At 35.9% G+C, this 17,270-nt stretch overlaps 2 protein-coding genes across 4 annotated transcripts in view; both read right to left on the bottom strand.

Moving 5' to 3' along the window:
• The window catches only part of LOC142343854 (glutamine--fructose-6-phosphate aminotransferase [isomerizing] 2-like), a 404,375-nt gene that overhangs the window by 230,374 nt on the left and 156,731 nt on the right, over positions 1–17,270 (bottom strand). The window lies entirely within an intron of this gene.
• LOC142352511 (uncharacterized) lies at positions 9,075–10,724 on the bottom strand. Of its 2 annotated transcripts, none has more exons than XM_075404866.1 (2): positions 9,977–10,724; positions 9,075–9,525 (listed from the first exon to the last, which is right to left on the bottom strand). In XM_075404866.1, exons 1-2 carry the CDS (start codon positions 10,481–10,483, stop codon positions 9,508–9,510), a joined length of 525 nt encoding a protein of 174 aa, XP_075260981.1. In that variant the 5' UTR covers positions 10,484–10,724; the 3' UTR covers positions 9,075–9,507. The 2 variants fall into 2 exon arrangements, with proteins under 2 accessions (XP_075260981.1, XP_075260982.1); XM_075404867.1 differs by having other exon boundaries at positions 9,075–9,443.

Raw genomic sequence — 17,270 nt, 5'->3', positions numbered from 1 at the left:
AGGCAAATTATTCTGCCTTCGAGTGCTTAGATTTGGAGTTGGATGCCAGAGAGATGAAATTTTTCCTCTCTGAGCAATATTTATCAACTCGAATTGTCCTCTCTGAAGAGGAATTTTATTCTCTGCGGGTTGCGCAGGAATATTGTATGGATAATAAAGACAGAAATTTATTAAGATATGCTAAGATATGTCCTACTACAGTGCAATACCTCAAATGTTGGTTGCGGCAAGAGGTATATTTTTGGAGTTACAGTTATTTTTGGGAATATAGTGGGGTATATATAAAAAAATTTTCAATTTTTTAGGTTGAGCGTAAGCTAACAGCACCTAACCCTGAGTGCCAAGAAGAAATGATGAACTATGTGTTCGAGCATTGGCGAGTGTGGTGGACCCCTGAGACAGCAAGAGCTGCTCAGCAACTATATGGGTTGGCTGTTGTCTTGGGGCACGGGCTTCTCTTTAGAGATTTTACTCTTACCCGATGGTTCATTAAACTAATTAAAGTTGCTAGGGCTCGATTATTATAATTTTTGTAAATTTCGGATTAAATATTTTGGTAATTTGTATATTTTGTTTTTATAATTTCGTATAATTTATTAACAACTTTGTATAAAAGAATAATTTCTTTTGAACTTTTGGAATTAAATCTGAAATTGTATTTCCATAGCGTTTAGGTTCAGTCCGTGCTCTCTGCGGTCTGACATCAGAATAATTTGGGTTAGGATTAGCTTTGGTTTTTACTGGATGAGGGTTGAACTAATGATAGAGCTAAATGTATGAGAATTGGACGTAGTACTTTGTGAACTACTTTGGGGGCTAAACAAATTCCTGATATGTAGTGTACTGTCATTATCATTTTTATTTGTTTTGGATGGGCTGTTAGGCGCACTCTGGCACGTGTCAACAGTAGTTGAGTATTCAACTGGTTGCGGTGATGTTATTTGTTCAGCCTGATTATTTGCGTTGTTAATAATAGGCCACCGCATATATTCCGGTTTATCAATTGTTTGGTGATTGAATCTATTTATTGATTACTGGTTGAACCTATCATAGTAGTCCTGTGAATCATCATAGTTAGTACTATAGTCTTGTACTAACTTGTCTATTTCCTGTTCTTTAGGAAAGTATTCTACTAAGTGGTTTCTATGCACTACTTTCTTTTGTTCAGTTGTTTCGTGAACAACTTCATACGTAGTGTTAGTAATTTGTTTAGTAACAGTATCTGGTCCAGAGCGTAACTCTAGTAGCTTTTTGGATTTCAATAATCTTTTAGCGCGATTCTCTAGTAAAACTTTACGACCGATTTTGATTGGTTCACCCAATTTAAATCTATTCCTATACTCGTGTGCTTAGTTTGTAATTTGACGACAGCGAGTATACGTTTTACTATATATACTTTTGAATTCATTTTCGCGTTGTAGTATAGTACTAGACAGCCGATTTTGTAAAGGTTTATCTTCTTTCTCGTTCTCACAAGAGTTTTCACAGTGAGTGTGTAGGGGAAGGTCTTTAAAATACTCTGAAATACAATTCCGTCTATTGTCCCGTAGTAAGCCAAGCTTAAAGGAAATTGGAATTTGCGGTTTAATACCGAAACTATCTCGTACGGAGTATATCCTGTACTGTAATTTATTGCAGTATTATGCGCAAAGGCAAATTTTTTAGTAAGGCTGGCCCAGTTCGATCCGGTGTCGTTAATAAAACTGCGCAAATAATTTGCTAGGTTTTTATTTTGTACTTCAACCTTGCCATTTGTCCATGGTGAGTATGAGGTCCGTGGTTTTAATGTAATTCCGAATTCGTGCGTCCAGTGCACAAAATCATTAGTCAAAAATGCAGTACTGTTGTCATGTACTATTTGTTGGGGGATTCCGAATCGTGTATTGTATTTTTCTAATAATTTAACAGTTTCTGGTGCATCAGCGGTTTTTGATGGGTACACTTGTATAAAACGAGAAAACTATCTACTATAACTAGACAAAATTTCTTCTGGTTACTACAAGGCCTAAATGGCCCCTGTGGTCTATGTGTATTGTGTGAAATGGGATTGCTTCTAAATCTCCCCACTGTTCTAGGGGTGCTTCGTTCAGATCATGTCTTTGTGGTTTATTCTTTTGGCAATCCAAGCAATCATGTACTAGCATTGTAACCCATTTGTTCATTCCGGGCCAAAAAAAGAATCTACTAATGTTGTTAAATGTACATGTGTCTCCACGATGCCCACTTAGCGGATTATTATGTGCTAACTCAAAGCACTTCATTAATAGCGATAAAGGAACACATATTTTTGTATCGTATAAACCGTTCTCGTCTGGTTTATTGTAACATAGTAAGTCATATTGTTCCTCGAGTAGTAGAAGATTAAATATATTTTTGTATGCAAGTAGTCCTCCACAATGCTTAATTGTACTTGTGCTCGGCGGTTCTTTGCCTGCCTTTATCCATTGACGAAGAATTTGTAAAACCGGAATTTATTCGCGCAGAATTGTATCTGTGTCTAGTTGAGTTCGTTTAGTAAACTCTGTTAACTTTTGTAGTAAGTCTTTACAAGATGCTTTAACAATTTCTGTATGCAGAGTCGTCGGTTCTACAATGTCACACTTATGCGTACGTTGCTTGTATTCCTCCTTCGCTTGTTCTTATTCTTGTATTAAAGATATATCTACATTTCCTTTTTGCAATTCTAACCAGTCTTCATCGTCAAGACCGTCATCAACTGCATGTACCTCTTCGGGTAGTTCTTCATATGTGTGATCGTTAAGGCTTTCTGCAGATAATTTTTCCGCGGACATTTTTCTGATTTGGCTTAATTGTCGTCCATACCTGAACGAGTCGGCAATATTGTATATTGCACTACATGTCTATTCTATATCGTCACTTGCATCGTTAATACTATAATCTTCGTCGGTTATTTTTAGTATTTTCTTTTTCTGTCCAGGTATATGTGGAATTACCGGATAGCTAGTATTTGGGGGTGCTTTCTTTTTGTCACAGTGTAGTATTGAATAATTTATCGGTTTATAATCCGATGTTTAGAAGCGAATGTCCTTTGGGACTGTTTTGTGTTCAATTTGGAACTTTCTCGCTTCTTCTTGCGGGACTTGTCTACTAAGTAAGTCGGGGAAAGCAAGGTTTTTACCTTCAGTGTTTATTGTCTTTAGCTTTTAAAATTTAGTAATTACGACTTGATACTTAAAGAATCTATGTGATAATTGTCCGCAGCAAGACAAGAGGAATAGCATAGATCTTTGATCGCAAAATAGATATATTGGATAGAGGGAGACTATAATGTAGAACTCGTAAGTTTGTAATGCTGATATTATTCTGCACAGTTCTCTATGCCGTGGGGACATTTTCTGCTCTGCTTTATCGAATACACGGAAGTTTGCAGAAAAAATTCGTTTCCCTTCGGGGAACTGTTGTATTAATATACTACCAGTTCCTAAGTCTGAGAAGTCAGCATGTATATGAAAGGGATTTTTTGGGTTGGGGATAGCGACGGAAATATCGTGTGCAAATTTTGCTTTCAAATTATCGAATACTTGTTTGTGGCTATCCAGCCATTCGAAATTCGCTTTGTTGTTGACTAAATCATATAGCGGTTTTGCGTCAATATGATAGTTTAGAACATAATTTGCATAAAATCCCATCGCCTCTAACACGCTGAGGACGTCGGTTTTCGATTCTGGCGTTTTCAAATTTTGTATATCGGCATTGCGTGAAGTTATTGGGCTCAGTGTCCCTTTTGATATTACATGCCCGAGAAATTTCGTTTTCATAAGAAGAATTTTGTTTTATCCGGCGCAGCTTTCAAATTTGCTTTACTCAGTAGTGCATGATATTCACGTATTACTGTGAACATTTCTTGTTTATCTTATGCTTGTAGTAGTGTATCGTCAATATAAATAATTGCTGGCTTTTTCTTTATGAGTGGTCCAATTGCATAACGCATAAGTTTACTAAAGAAGTTCGGAAGCGGCTTTAAGCCGTAAAATCTGACTTGATAGGTATATTGACGTCCACCTACAATAAAACTAGTTAATTTCTGAGTTTCTTCTGTAAAGGGGACTTGATGATAAGTGCACGACAAATCACTACTTGTAAAATATGTTCCATTTACTCGGGTCATTAAAACTTGCAGTGGCTCGAGCTGCCAGCTTGAGTTACTTGTATCCGTAATTGAGTTGAGGTAGCGAGCATCGATTACAAGTTTTACATTGTCGTTCTTAGGCAATATAATGATTGGATTTACAAACCAGCTATTCAAATCGTCGTTCTCATATAGCTCGCGTATAATTCCGGCTCGTATTAATTCGTCCATTAACGCTTCTAACTTGTCACGCAAATTTAGGGGAACTTTGCTTGGACGTTGCTTTTTAAATTCGCAATCCTTTTTAAGAGGTATATGAAATTTCTGTTTCGTGCGCCCGATATCATACTTGTGATGGGAGTATACATCCTCATCATCTAGTAGAGCTTTTAGGAGCACTCTGAATTCATCGTCCGTAAGATCACTCTGTGTGAAATCAAACTTTTTAAGGTACTCGATATAGTGTGCATAGTTTTTACTTGCATCTTTTGGTCGTGTATCAAGTCCTCCTTCTTGAACAACTTCATGAATAATGAAGTGGTTTTGTTCAGTTGTTCTGAACTTTGGGAATTGTTCAGTGTTATTGGGCTTGCATAATGTTTTTGCATCATTTGAGAAATCAGTTGCTACTTCAGCATCACTTTTGCATTTGTTCACAATTTCATCGCCTACAATTCCAAATATCTCTTCGATGCTTTCATCTGTGTATTGTGCAGAGGACGGCATTTGACTAATTTCGGCTTTACTCACATAAACATATATTTTAATTCCCGAAGAATTAAATACATTGATTAGCAATGCAGATATCTGAGACCAGTCCATTTTGTCTAATCCACATGCAATTTTTGGCATAGCTATGCATCTAATGTTCTGCATTAGAAGTGTATTGCGAAGTTCGAATAGTGCGGTTGTAATACTTTCATTAGTCGGTTTACTATTATATTTTTCTTTAGTTATTAGACTAAAGATCTGGTGTCCGAGACTAGGAGCAATGTATTGTAATACATTTTGGTTTATTGTATTTCCGTCACGATCGTTCACTTCTACTTGCCACTTATAATGTTCTCTCGGGTCGTGGAACTTTCTACACAACATGAGTGCAAAACCTTTGTTCATAGCGCAGTCTTTAGAAATTGTATGTACAAAAGCCATACTACTATTGAATATTGACTGTTCTTCGTGGTTAATATAATTTATGCAACTTCATTGTCAAGACCGTCATCTACAGCATGTACCTCTTCGGGTATTTCTTCATATGTGTGATCGTTAAGGCTTTCTGTAGATACATTTTCTGAAGACATTTTTCTGATTTGGTTTATTTGTCGTCAATACCTGAACGAGTCGGCAATATTGTATTTTGCACTACATGTCTGTTCTATATCGTCACTTGCGTCGTTAATACTAAAATCTTCGTCGGTTATATTTAGTATTTTTTTTTCTGTCCGGGTATATGTGCAATTACCGGATAGCTGGGGATACAACTAGTTAATTTCTGACAAAACAACTAGTTAATTTCTGAGTTTCTTCTGTAAGGGGGACCATTCTACTATTGAATTTTGACTGTTCTTCGTGGTTAATATAGTTTATGCAACTATCGGACTCATTCGACTCAGCCTTTTGTACTGAGCTAGCAACTGTACTGAGCATAAAATAATTATCTAGGTCTTCATACTTATTTAATACTGAGTATGCGAACTCACTACAATCACGCATGTTGAATTTGCGCGTATCACGACTTAAAACTAGATCACATACAGCGTACCCGATAATACCTTTATTAAGTGTAATAGGGGATTTTTGTGGTTTTCTATTAGTATTGGTAATTTTTTCTCTTTTTGTGTACAGACTGTGTTAATAAACACTAGTTCTGTTTTTACTGTATTTTTGTGCGGTAGAAAAGAAGTGCCTTTGAGGTAACATAAATCAGTGTTTTGGTGTTTGTACAAATAGTTAGATCTTTCCTGTATGTAAAGTGACTGGAACAAGATTATTGCTTCTATTTCTGATACTTGTGGATACTGCTTTTCATTATTCAGTGTTCCATAACTGATTACTCCTTGTGTGTTCTTTTAATTCTACAGCAGGAATATCGAAATACAGAGCTTTAAAGAAAGTATGACAGAAATCAACACCAATCAAGTTAGACGTTCCTTCTTGTGTAACCCATACTTTACAGTCAGTTTCATACTTTCCCTCAGTGTCAAAGTATGATGTTACTGTAGTATGGCCTAGCATACGAATTTGTGATCGATTATAGGACTTTGTGATATTCATTGCTGAAAAAATCCTCATGCTAGGGTTCAATTTTTGCATTTCTAAAAATTTGGGGTAATTCATTATAGTACACGTCGAGCCTGGGTCGATTAAGTATTCAATTTCTAATCCACTATTCTTTTTTATGTCTCCGGTGTTGAAATAGTACATATTTTGGTAAATCCTAGATTTTGGATTGCTATTTGTACTAACTTTCGGAGACTTTAGAAGTTTAAAGGAAAGAAATCTGTGATAGCATCGGTGTAATTATTGTTTGGTCAGAGTATTCTATTTGTTGGTTTTGATCTTCTACCCAGGGTCAGTTAATCGTGCGGGTATTGTTTCAGGCCATCCTCTATCAACAGCATGCCTAATTCGGTGGAAATAATTTTTAATTAGTTGCCCTTCTTGTCTGGTGGCACCTTCCACTTCTAGCCGATACTTAAATTGATCACGGCTATCAGTGAATCTTTTTATGAAATCTCCTTTAATTTGGTCAAGATTTCTTGTGGGGTCTATAGTATTGTACCACTCTAATGCACTCTCTGTTAGTAGTGATCCAAATGGCGCTTTGCGTCTATTTTGGTGATTTGTTAATGCAGTGGGGTCTGTCGGTAACGTTGTACCTAAGGAGAAGTTTGTTTTCTGTTCAACGGAGTTCCAGAAATCACTTGCATTTTGTCAAGGGTCATTTCCCGAGAAAGTGACAAGTGACATATTAGGATGAGAGAGGGGGTATCAATTATTGTTCTTGTTACTGTAGTAGTGCTGCCTGATCCAAAACTTACAGTTGTTGTGCCTGTACTACCGGAGCCGGTTGAAGGAGCTGTACTACTCGGCTTCCTCCTGATGACATTATGTTAGATTTGTTTTGTTATTATATTTTTTGCTTAAAAGACAGAAATATTTATGCGTTGCTCACTGGTCGCACCAGTTTATACTAGAGGGGTATGGGTGCGAAGTCTAAACTTCAACTTCTGACTCGATGGTATTACTCCTAGTATACGCTATCTTTCTAAGCCTGATAAATCTCATGAAATTACTTAAGGATTTAAATATGTAAATTTGACTAATTTTTCTAGTTATAAGATTTGTATATGATATGTAAAAGTTTAACATAGATAATTTTCAGCACTAATGGTATGATTATAAGAGTTGCACTTAGAGTTATTAAATCTGACTTGTAAAAAGGGAAAGGATCGGAATATTTGTAAAAACGTTATTAACTTATCAGCAACTATTTATCTCTCTTTTAGATAAGTACTGATTTGAAGAACACCTCTAACTATTCCTTTGTTGTAATAGCTGAGGAATGTTTAGCAATTCTTCTTTGAATTACTTTTGTTTTGAGATTACTTTTCTCAATTTGGAGATATTAATTTCTCAGTTTCTCTGAGTTGTTAATTCTTAATTTCTCAAAGTTGTAATTTTTGTTTTGCTATATATAGTTCTCAGAACGGGATAATTCCCGTCCTGCTGGCTGGACGGTAAAATGTCCGTTTGGCTGAACGGACATTTTACGCAATATGAAATGTTCAGATAATTGCATCATTCTATTTTTAGAATGATGTAATTTGAATACTTATCTTAGTTAAGCTAAGTATTCAACATAAGCATTACTTTAGTACAAAGGCCTTTTCCCCAACAAAAGACTAACAGTTTTTTGTTTGATTTATACAAAACATCAATATTTCCCTTGAAGTCATACGGCATTTTGAGTGTTTTGTTTTTTGTAATGTTTCGTTAGTCGATTTCAAAAATAGCAAAAACATAACCGCTGAGTATTGGAGGACAAAAACTTAAAACTCGAAGAAAACAAAATGAGTGATGAAGAGACAGAAATCAAAAGTCGTTAATTTTACCGGGCAAAGAAAGTGCCACGAATGCGAACAATAGCTGGGAAGGAAACTGAGTTTCACTATAGGACTTTCCCAGCCTATAATTTTCGGATTCCGTAAAATACTAGCAATTTAATATGAAAAGTTTCCACTCATTGAACCAAAATTTGCGAAAGACTGATTAGCAAAGATTTTCACTACAAAATGCGCATTTCATTGTTTCTCACAACCGTTCGTAAAGTTCTAGAAAATGATGAATTCAATGATACGTTGTCACCCTAAGAATGAATTTTGCTTAAACAATTTATAACAATCAGTCAGTTAAAAAAAATAGCTTAAACTACACTTTTTTCATTAAACGCTATATATTTAGATTGTGAACTCAACTTTAAGAAAACTTTTTATAACGGTAATTCAACATAAAAAATACTATTCGTATTTTTTTATTCGTTATGTAAATAATTTTTTGTCTTTTTCCTTAAAAATTGATTAACAGGTTTTGACGGAACAAAAAAACCTCAGCGCTTCAGTTGAAATTGAAACCAATCCTTCTGGTTGCTTTACTGCATTTGTTTTTTGATTTTTTTGCAACAAAGCATTGCTGCAACACATTATTAAAGCAGATGATTATCTGATCATGAAAACCACCAGAGAGAGTTGAATCCTCGGTTTTTCATGGACGAAAACTGCAGTTTGGAAAAAAATAGGTTTGAAGGAAAATTTTAAGGCCAATAATTATCTGTATTTATAAACTGAAAACAATTCAGATAGCTGATCTACAAAAAAATTCAATTGTGATGCAACTTTTTACTTGAATCGAAATTCAACTTTAAACAGGTTGAGTCGAAATACTCTTACCAAAAATTTTATTCTACAGCAGTTCACACAAAAGGTTTTTAAATCATAAATTCAATTCAAATTTCATTTTTTGTACACATTTATGCATCTGAGTAATGCTGCGTCTGAAGGCGAATTCTGTTAGGATAATTCTCGATTTCTATTGTTTGTTAATTCATTGTTTAAATTGGTAAAGACTCACTATCAGAATTATTCTCCTTGCTCAATTCGATCTATAATTTTGAGCTGCTCTATCACGGAGAGAGCAGCTGTAGAGGCCAGAAGGGGGCCTACGGCAGGGGCCAGAGGCGATAATCCGAAGCCTATTGCAAGCATGCAGTTTGCCATGACCGCAGCTTGAGCTTTCATTCGCTTCTTTCTCAAAGTCTTCTCATCGGTTGATTCGTTTTTCATTTGCTTACCACCTAAACGTGGAATCCGACTTAGTTGCCCTCCGGGAAGCTTGTGGTCGTTGTTTGTTATGTAGAGTCAATTCTCCGCCCTTTTCTGCAACAAAACTACCTTATATAATTTAATATACCAAGTGCTTTCAAAGATTAAAAAATAAACTCTGCTAAGTTTTTCCGTCTTCACTTCTTTTTCGGTGTTTCTTTTTCGGATCTACTCAGTCGTACTTAGAAATGTGAATGGCTTGACCAGACAAAATAACTCAATTCCCTTTAGCCTGATTCGTGACATTTTCTCAATTCAATAGTAACGTTTAGAACTCTCTTTTAGAACTCGAGAAATTGAGTTTTAGAAGAGAAGTATAGAGTTCAAAGGGAGTCAATAAAAAGAAGTCACAATGAAGTCTTTGGCTCAGTTTTGACATGCTCTGAGCTAAATATTTTCATTCATTCAAAGTAAAGAGCACTTTTCGCATTAAGCACACCGGCCTCACAAAAGTTTGATTGGTTAGATGTGGAGCAAATGTGTCATAATGAGGAAAAGAACAAACGGCTGTCAAAAGCTGTCTCATTGGGACCACAGGCCGACAAGCAATAGAGACTTTCCCTCTGAAGTTCAGCACAGCATATGCCCATCTACCACTGTAGCAAGTATCGCAAATAATAGTAGGGTTCTCCATCCCCGCAGGAATGATATTCAGAATGTCTTCGAAACCGAGTTTGCCGTCACTGAAGCACCAGTTGCCTGTGTTCTCTTCGCCATGACCAGTGTAGTAGAGCATAGGTTTGAAATCATTCGCTTTGCAATACTCAAAGAACTTGCGAATGTGACCAGTGGCCTCCGATTTTGTTATCTGCAGGGTCTTGACACTGCTATACAAGTTAGCATTAACTGCCCTCTCCATGTTGTGAAGATCGAGCAAATTTCCATGGAGAAACTTTCCTGATTTTGGTCCCTTGGAGACGAACGCTCCCTTCTGTAAGATATAATGATGTTTTGTGGGGGATCGCTGGCACCCATGAGAAGCCATTTCCTTATTTTCGAAGTGGGATTCCATTCCTCAATGTTACTCAACTTCCCAGCGTTAACATACGAAAAAGTAACATTGCTCTGACTCTTTGATTCAGCCATTGTAGCTCTCTATAACTTAAATTTGTACGAGGTGAGATATTAAAACTTGGCTGCTAAACAATAAACAAATAACTATAGATAAATTAGAGACCAACTTATGAACAGCAATTTAGTCACATCTTGGCAAAATCTAAACTACACTTTAAAGGAGTGAAAAAATTTCTGCGTTCTTTCTATAGATTTTGTTTTGAAAGTTTTAGCCGACTTTAAATGAATTAACACACGCCATGCAGTATTTTGACTGTGTATAATAATCAACGTTTGGTTGAGACCAGCCTTTTAATGTAATAACCCCCCCCCCCTTCGCATCAATTTAATATTTTTTGTTTAAATACCAGAAGCCAAAAGTAAATCAGATTTTTCCAAGCATGAACAGAAAATAGTTATCAAAGAGCATGCTTTCAGAATCGGACTTCAATTTTTACGGTACTTATTCTTGGAGAATTCTGGCCATAAGCTAAGGCCCAATTTACTATGTAGATAGCTTCCTAGTTTTATATGTAGAAGACAGTTGAGATATTTAACTAAGCTGTTAAACAAAAGCTTTTATGTATTACTACGTACAACTTTCAGCTCACTTATCTGGTAAATAACAGCCCTTGGCACGCAATATAACTATATTTTAAAAGATTGAACAAAATTTTTTCTAAGCTCTTTACAAAAAACAACCAAAGCTGATACAATAGACCACATATTGAATTATCGGAGATAAACTTTCGTTTTACACGCTGTGATATCCGCCCCTTCATCATGTTGTCACGCTTTCTTCTTGTAACAAAAAATAATCTAAAGCTGTTCAAACAGAAGCTGTTATCAGCATGAGAAAAAGTAAATCACTTTTGTTTTGATAGCATTAAGACTTACGACATATTCTGAAAATCTCAATGGCCTTTCTGGAGAACTAAATTAAGTTATTAAATGATTTCGATAGAGAACTAACGTTTTTATGACTCTGAATTTATTTTTTTTTCGATTAAAAATTGATTTTAACCAGGCCCTTTTTGTTCTATTTCTGTCCACTTGTTATCTTGTCTCAATATTCAGTGGTCACATATAACATTGTTATATGAAGAGGACGCCGTTGATAGTATTTTAGTACTTATCGAATAGATAATGATTTCAATGGCTCCGACAATTTCCAGCAAAATTTACTTGTTTTTTTGTTGTCGATTGTTTATGTAGAAGTATGACAAATTCTTGACAATGACAGATCTTTACACTTTCATAGTTTCAGAGGAGGTATGAAAGAACACACACCTGTTATGAGATTTGTTTTTTTGCAAAATAATTTGTTTAGTTCATGTTTTATTTGTTGCTATTTTTAATATGCTATTGTGTAATTTTCTCAAGAAAGACAGTGAGTTGTGGATTGAAATATTTTTTGTTGTTATTTGATTCTGTTTGTTTGTCGTGTCCCGTAGTATTAATAACGGCAGTTCTCATCGGCTCTCTAATGTGGCAATATTCACTCTACTAAGTGATATGAATTCTAAGCCATTGTTTATCAACATTATAAGAATTTTTTGCAACTTTCTATCGCCTTTGATTTTAGTGGACAACTAAGTCAAAGAACTGAATGAGCGGGTTCGGAACTTTATGTGCAAACGTACAATATGGAACCTCCATGTTGGATTCACTTTCGAATTGAAGTGAGCACAATAGAGTTATCAATATCTGGGCGCGGTGCAATGTATACTTTTTTGTAATAAATCGAAATTCATTTCAAAGAACAAGCCCGGATCTGAAAGCATTTTTTTTGTTCAAAAGACAATCAATATCAGGCAGAAATTTTGAGCTGCAAAAGCATATGAAATTCTTTAACGTTGTTTTTAACCAAATTTTTTAAATGTGCTGATCCAACTAGCAATGAAAACGAAGTAAAGAGCATCTCGAACAAAAGAACTTGTCTTCGGTTGTCGCAGAAAATTTTGTGAGCCAAGAACAATCACACAAATTTTTTAGGTGGAGACACTATACAAACACATTTCCAGTCAGAAAACAATTTCCTTCACTGACTTATAGGAAGGACATCAAGTTAACCCCAAAATATCTTTTCGTGATGAATGAAATATTTTGTCGCTTTTAACACATGAAAAAACATTACTGGTACGACCGAATCAACTTTTTCGGACTGACAATGTCACTGATAAAGAAATTTGGTAAACGAATCAAGTAGTTAGATACAGTCATCACTATTCAATGAAGTGCAAAACTCTAGGTATTACTAAAGTAACGAAGTAACCCTCAGTTCTCGAGCAACACTGACACATTGTCAGCCGCCGCGCACAACTGAGCAGCTTGATGTTGCTAGCACCTATTACTCTGCTGCTGCTTTCAAAACTCCAGCAAGCGCATCGTATCTATCGTATCTTTGCAGAAATAGAAAAATGATTTTACAACAAACTTACTGCATTTTATAGTGAAAATTTACACTTAATGCCATTTGGCGTTGCCTGATTGGTTGTTTCACTGTCATCAAAAATTCTGAGGTAACGCCAAAGTGGACGGACGGCAACATATGAATCAAAGAGCTTCCAGAACTCCTAAACGCCATCCCAGTTTTGAGATATTTGAAAGTTTCCAGTTTTGGATACAGATATCTTCTCTGGTTAAAACACATCTCCCTACCTTCTTGTATCTTTTTTTTGCGTCCACTTGTTTGTTTTATTTGATTCGGAAACAGCTCATTGTCCATCAGAAACCAAATTGTGGGCAAAATCTGCCTTGTCAAGAGCCTTTTTAGGCGCACAAATAAAATCGTGTTTTACGACTTTTTAATAATAAACAAACAGGTCTGACTGATAAATTGAATATCGAATTCCAAAATCAGAAAAATAATTACTGCTAACATGAAAATCGATGCAAAATTGCAGCCCTCGAGGACAAAACAAAAAAAAATATTGTTAAGCAATCAGCAAAGGGGAACAAGTCTCAAATGTGTGAATTGATTACAGTACGGTTCCTTAGATTTTAGAAAAAATAAGGCGGATTTTGAAATAGCGTAAAAAATAATTACTTGAATCTAATCATGCCTGTCCAACATAGTGCATAATATTCTGTAGCACTTGAGAAAGGGCAAAACTGAATTGGTTTGTTTCACCGCTTAAGTATTATCGCTTTTTTTTGAGCCAACAAGCACAGCTGGGTTTGTTTTTGTTTGCTGTTTTCCCTCTGCTGCTGGGCTTGAATTGTCAGCCATTGGATTGACACTGATTGGTTGATTCACTATGTCGACATACAATGAGGCAATTAACAGTAAGACTGTACCAGAAGGATCAGATAGCACTTAAAATATAGGAGTTTTGTTTTGGAAGTAGCAATACTACAGCATCATTAATGTATCTCTAAGTAAATAATGTTCTCATACGTCCGTCGCTGTTTTGATTGAGATGGAGATTCTTCTTGATTCTCAACTTTATGTCTAACGAGAGTTCCAAAGTCGACAATAATTTTGAAAACCTTTTCACTAATTTGTTCATTCAAATCCAAATTGAAAAAACAACTATATTGATAGGATGCCCTCTCAACTCGAGCGCTAGACTGAGAAGTCTTAGGGTACATAGGTGTACTTACGATACGTTTTTTTACATCGATTACTTTCCTGGTAAAATTTGAAACTATAGAATTAAATCTGCTTATCAGTTGTATTCTGAAAGAGACAGAGCACGGGTCCCAGAGCCGGAGTCTTTTCTTATAGAGCCACCAAAATGGATAGAAAATAGGCCAAAAAAGCAAAATAGGAATTTTATAATTCAATGATTTTTTCTCCTAATTTAGTCAGTGTTTTGTATTCTCAGATTCCTTTTAATTCAGGAAACAAACTCACTCAAACAAACACGCACCCATAAAAAGCCGTATGAGACATAGAGGCGAGAGGTCGATTGACCTGAGACGGTCTAAAGTACGACATCAATATTTCTGTCATTATTAAGCATTGAAGGCTCATTACTGGTAAATCCCGAACGGTAACTGGGTTTAAGCCACACATCTTATCAAAGAGTTCCCTCCTGGGTTCCTTGCTTAACTTTTTCAGATAAGAATCACTCTTGTTTATCATTATTTCGCGGAATCAGCTAATATTTAATACACTGTACAGACATTATCTCATAGACTCATTTCATTCCCATGAAAAAGTATTATATTAATAAGACGAGCTCTGAGTCCAAAGAACAAACTCTTGATTTGAATTACTTTGCCTGGTTGAAATGTCTTAATTTTGCTTTTGAGGGATAGGAAACTGGCAGCAGAGTCTTATTTCTTAAGATAAAGAGCTTTAAATTGTATAAAGCAAGGATTTCATTTGTTCTATTGTAATCAGATTGGATCTTTTCAAAAATTGCCCCTCTCCCCCTTTTGCAAAGGGGGGGCTATTCTTGAATAGAATTTAAGCGAGCTATTTTTTAACCAATCAGAGACCAATAATAACTTTCCAAGCATGCACATACTATTTTAATTTGAATAGATTAAATACACCGTGGTATGGCAACTAGCGAACCGGAACACAAAGCGAAAAAAATGTCAACTCTATCAAATTTGGCTGGGCTGCTACAGATCACACAATACGGGATCTCTTTATGTATGCCAGTCAAACTTGACAAAAGATATAACAAATCGAAGGCAAAGATATATGCCTAAGACCTGTCTGTGCTATAAGTCTCAATTTAAAGTAGTTGGGGGCTGAAAAGTTCAATTAATTAAATAGATAGTTTAAATGAACAAGCTTACACTGAGTAGTATTAAACCGGGTTGAGCTGTTACTTGATTGTGTTGTTGTTAAATGATTGCGTCGTTGAAACTTCTTCCAGTCGATTTCTCACAAGTATGATCTGTTGGAAAATTTGCTAAGTTTGAAATCTTTAAAAAAATTTCTGTTTAAATTTAGGAATTTATTTTGCAAGAAAAATGAAGCAGTTGTCTGCTGCTCGTCGCTGGCTCTGTTATTTGTCTCTCTAATTTTATTCCGTCCCACTTCGCTGAGAGAAACAATTAATTCCTCTCAGCTCCGTTTGGGCCGATAGGGAGCGAATCACAAACTCACGTTCATAGTGAGGTGCTTCTTAATTTTCCTATTGGCCGAGAAGGCAAGAGAATTAACTCTTTTTTATCTCACGGAAAAATTATTGAAACTCCAAAAAATAATAAAAATCTAAAAAGCTGAGAGCATCAATTATTGATTTCGTAGGCGCCTGTTTTCTGCTTTTCCCCTCTTCTAAAACCGCAACAATTATGGTTTTCTTGGGGGCTTTTTATGAGACTCTATTGTCTTTTCCCCTGAAGCAATCTGCTTCATCTTTATTGGACTTGGGGGGAAAGATCTGCATTGCAACTGTCGAAAGCAGAAGTAATTCAAATCAAAAGAAACTGTGGTTTTACAGGCCGCCTACGTTCAACAACGTACATTTTCTATCCTGGATATAAGTGAGGAGATCCAGGCCTAAAGTTGTGTTATTTAAATAAGTCGAACTGAGTTGTTTAAATACTTGTGTACTGGTAGTCTTAACAAGCGTTAGTTTATTTAGCGCGCGGCGAAAGAATGGTTAATTAGCGCCTAAATACGTTCGCTCTAATGCGGGATTAATTATCCGTTCATTTGTAACGGCTCTCGTAATACTACAGCTCACCCCGATTTTAAGATAGAAAAGAAAATGATTAAATGAAAGAAATATACTGCATCGTATATAATTTTATCGCGCTTGTGACATATGAATGAGTTACTACAAGCTCAGACAGTTTATAAAATTAATCGCAAAGGGCGATAATGGTATGCTATAAAATTAATCGCAAAGGGCGATAATGTTGTGCTATATTAGTTGAAAAATTCAGGAGGCAAAATGACTGGGCTTGGTACTGGACTGTTTCCGTCGTCCATGATATCAACAACTTCCACTACTTCATCTCCATCTTCATGCTTTTCTGTATTTGATAGTTCCTTGATTATCCTTTTTTGTTTTCGGTTCTTCTTCTTGAGTTTCGTCAATTCAGAGTTGAGTTGCTGTACTTTTTCAACCAGTTTTTTGTTCTCCACTCCTAAATTCTGATTGGCTGTAGTGATTTCTAAATGCTTTCTTGCATACACTTTGTTAATTTCTTTAACATTACTTTCCTCCGTTTTTTTTACTTGCTGGGAGACGATGTACTGCCTCCGCCAATAGTCATCGCTTGTTATTTTCTCCTTTTCACTGTTCTGCATTTGTAATCTTTCAAATCTAATTTGTAGCTCCTGCAATTCGGTTTCTTTAACAAATAACTCCTGTCGGAACTTGGAATTCTCCGAAATTAGTGAAGCTTGGGTGACTTCTTCGATGGCGTCCGCAGGCGTCGGGAAGGCAATTAAGTGGGCATAGGGGAAGTTGACATACGAGTCCAGCTGATTGTTTCTGGCGAGGTAAGTGTTCTTTTGGGTATCTCTGTCTTTTATTCTCCAGACGTTTGTTGTTTCTGGTAATGAGAACTCTTTCAAAATAGGCAGGTTTTCAGTTTTCGCAAGAAATTTTTCGCCGTTTGAAATGTTCTGAACCTAAACTTTGTCAGAGATCCTGAACTTATTGGCTTGCATTTTCAAAGTATACTTCAAGTTCGTCACAAATCTGGGGTTCATGGGATTTACAACGTTTTCCCTAATTTTCTGAATTTTCAAGCAATAGGGGATGTCCTTTCGCTCTTTGTCACTAATGAGGTCATCTATATTTGCCATTTTTCTTATCTTCTCTGCG

This window comes from Convolutriloba macropyga, chromosome 1 (assembly GCF_964194025.1).
Source record: "Convolutriloba macropyga chromosome 1, txConMacr16.3, whole genome shotgun sequence".
NCBI lineage: Eukaryota > Metazoa > Xenacoelomorpha > Acoela > Convolutidae > Convolutriloba > Convolutriloba macropyga.
The sequence above is the reverse complement of the archived record's forward strand: the minus strand, read 5'-3'. Positions and strand labels throughout refer to the sequence as shown.